Genomic DNA, 3,290 nt, shown 5'->3' on the forward strand with positions numbered 1-3,290 from the left:
AATTTTCTAATCCTTTTTCCTAATCTACCTCAAGATACAGTCTTTCAGTTGCTCTTACATTAATTAAATGATTTTTTTCCCTCAGATTTGTGTTTATACTTGAGTGTTATGTTTTTTAAGTACAGAGTATGAGTTTTCAATCCAAATCTGAAGACAACTGTGAACTGCCTCTATAAATCTTGTACTGCCAACTATCAGTAAAGGGGCAAAATCTCCTTTCTCTAGAAAGAAATTTCTAGTGTATTATTTTTTGTTATCAAAAGACTGTGTGAAAACAGGAAGATAAGTTTTTTTCCTTAACTAAGCAAAACAGTTGTCTCAATCTCTGAAAAATAGTTTTCCTTTGCCTACCTTTCCAGTATAAAATAAGTGGCAGTATGTGTTTGGTCTTCCTACTTCTGGAGGGAAAAGAACTGTAGAAAAATAATTTTTTCTATGTCTGTGGTTTGAGAAAAACTTAAAACTCCAGCTTTCCAGAGTTCAAGGAAAACATAGACACTTATAATGTTGCTCTTGGTGGGAACACATGTTATATAAAATTTTACGTTTTCCTGCTTCTCACTTGGCTCCTTGAATTTAAACTCCCTCTGACCTACCTCTATTCTAATAACTTTTTCTCTTAGTGCTTCCTTAAAGTTATACTCCCTTTTCCTCCAAAATAAACTGCAAAATTATTTTAATCTGCATTTTCTAAGTTTATTTACCATCTATCTCTAAATAGACTTTTCCAGTAAGAGTTTAAAGTAGCTTAAAAGAATCTATAACATAGATCAAGAATTTAGTAACAGACGAATCAGGAATAAAGCTTATACAAAAACGCTTATGCAGTCCTACTCTAGAATAACAACAAATTTAAACGTCAACTTTCTAGCAGGCGATCAGAAAAGGAAACTTAATGAGTTACATCATTTAGTGTTCGTGAGACAAAAACAAGCTAATTACTCGAGTGAAGGAAGCACTGTTATTTCTAATAGTAAGACCAGAACGAAATTTCTCCTGAGAGGCTTCAGGAAGAGGTCAGTGAATGATGTTATCTCCGAGAGTTCTTAGTAGCAAGCTAAGAGGAGATGCAAAGATGAATTTCACGGGGCTTCTTCTTCTCACGGTGTTCTCCGAATAGGCAGATGGGTTCAAATCAATATGAAAACCACGTAAAACAATTTAACTATGACTGTGAAGGCTGGGAGTACAATATGACATAGTCCAGTTCATTGGCTCTCTGAGCTGCTAGGAAAAATCAAGGACACATTTTAGTTTAAACTAGTACCCTGAATGACTTCACAGAAATTACAAAACCATGAAAATTATAGGCAGTATTTATGAATTAAGTATATTCCCCTTGCCTAATAAACAAAATATAGCTTACCAGATCTTCAAAGCACTCAGGTGACTCAGAAAAGTTGAGAACAGTTTAATTAGAAAGTCTGAAGATTTAAACTTAAGGCCGCAAATTCTTCATGCTATTCGGAGTAGGGTTTCCTTTTTCTCCACTGAGTATATTTATTTATTTCTACGAAAAAAGAACTATTTTGTTTCCATTTAGAACAGCTTGGGTAGGTGCTTCTGGGTGGTGAGAAGCCGCGAAGGAGAGGCTCAAGTAGAAATGCCGATGTCGGGAAAACACAAAAAAGCTCTTCTACCGAGGCTGGGCTCTGGAAGCTTCTATTTGCTCTTGAGGGTGAGTTTACTGAGAGACTCACTCAGGACAGCCTCGGGGCTGGTCAGGCAGCGGAAATTGGTCAGGTGATATTCCATCTTCTGGATGATCTTCACCTCCTCCTCTAAGAAGTGGTTCACCAGAAAATCGCAGAGATGGCAATCTGTGTTGGCCCAACCCAGGGCGTGCAGTTCCAAAAGGGTCTGGTTCAGGTTCTTCTCCAGGACTAGGGCAGTTTCCATGGCTTGCTGACTGTTACACCACTCAGCTTGGGGCACTCTCTGCCCAGCCTGGCAGAGGGATCGCATTCCACTCTGGCTTCGCAACAGGAGACGATGGGCACTGTCGTACTTCTTCTCAGCCAACTCGTGGAAGAAGTGGTCCACATCCTCCTGGGCCCCACGGTTACCTACAAAGTAGAAGCCCAGAGAGATGTAGGTCTGGGAGACATGCAGATGCATGTTGATAAGTAAATACAAGGCACTCTCCACCTGAGTGGAGAAATTCTGCATGCTGTGGGTGTTCATGGCTGGTGCAAAAAATGGCTGGCGCTACCGCAACCCCACCAGTTCATTAGACTCGGAAGCAGAAAGCAGTTGACCCTATAGTTCCGGAAGTTGTAAGTGGGTAGGTGGGGTTAGAGGATGGTGCGAGGGAAGAGGGTGGGACAGGGAGTTTCTGATAGGTCAGTGAAATTGCAGGACTCGGACATACAGTCTCAAGACCTAGTTTTTTATTAAGAGGTTAATTCTTCTTTCAAAATTATTGGAAAAGAGTCTTTGACATTTGGCTCATTTTTAAAACCATACTTCCGAGGGAGGTAAGACTGTTAAAGGGATTAAGGGTGACATCCTTCTAAATCTTTGACTTCAAACTCCTTTGCTTGAGTTTATTGGTACATTCTAGGTATACAGTACAGTTACATTCATTACTGGGATCTTGTACCTCTACATCACAGGTCTTGGTTCTCATGTTTTCCCCTTGTCCATGCCCTCCATTCACCCCCTCCTCCCCTCCCCATTTCCTTTGCTTCTTAATGTAGAGCCCATTCTACAGGTATTTTCCCCTGTTCTTAGTCCCTTTTTTTGTTTTGTTTTAGACAGGGTCTCACTGTGTAGTTGAGACTGCCCTGGAACTCACTATGTAGGCTGGTATCATCTCACGTTCCCTACACCTTTAGCTCCTTTCTTCCCATTTCTAAATGTCAGTAATCTTATTAGGATCTTATGTATTATTGCAGATTATTCACACCAGAGAAACTATTCGGTATTTACACATGTGTGACTTATTTATTTCACTTAGTAGTATATCTTCAATATGTATCCATTTTCCTATGAATGAATATTTTCTCATTCTTTATGGCTGAGTAGTATTCCATTTTATAGAAAAACCACATCTTCTTTATCCAGTTTCCAACGGATGGGCAAATGGGCTGTTTCCAAGATTTAGCTATTACAAACTGTGCCGCTATAAACATGGGTGCACATACTTCTCTGTGATATGATTCTTTTAGTTTTGGAAAGATACCCAGCAGAGGGATGGCTGGGTCAAATGGAACCTCCAGTCCAAGCTCTTCGAGGTATCTCCATATTGATTTCCATAGTGGTTGCACCAGTCTGCACTCCCACCAACA

At 40.0% G+C, this 3,290-nt stretch overlaps 1 protein-coding gene across 1 annotated transcript; it reads right to left on the minus strand.

Annotated features, from left to right (window-relative positions):
- Positions 1–1,554: 1,554 nt before the first annotated feature.
- LOC104870553 (ferritin light chain-like) lies at positions 1,555–2,184 on the minus strand. The gene has a single exon (XM_033760471.1). The coding sequence runs from the start codon at positions 2,182–2,184 to the stop codon at positions 1,663–1,665; it is 522 nt and encodes a 173-aa protein (XP_033616362.1). The 3' UTR covers positions 1,555–1,662.
- Between the last annotated feature and the right edge of the window lie 1,106 nt (positions 2,185–3,290).

This window comes from Fukomys damarensis, unplaced genomic scaffold (assembly GCF_012274545.1).
Source record: "Fukomys damarensis isolate Sample0158 unplaced genomic scaffold, DMR_v1.0_HiC HiC_scaffold_39, whole genome shotgun sequence".
Lineage (NCBI taxonomy): Eukaryota > Metazoa > Chordata > Mammalia > Rodentia > Bathyergidae > Fukomys > Fukomys damarensis.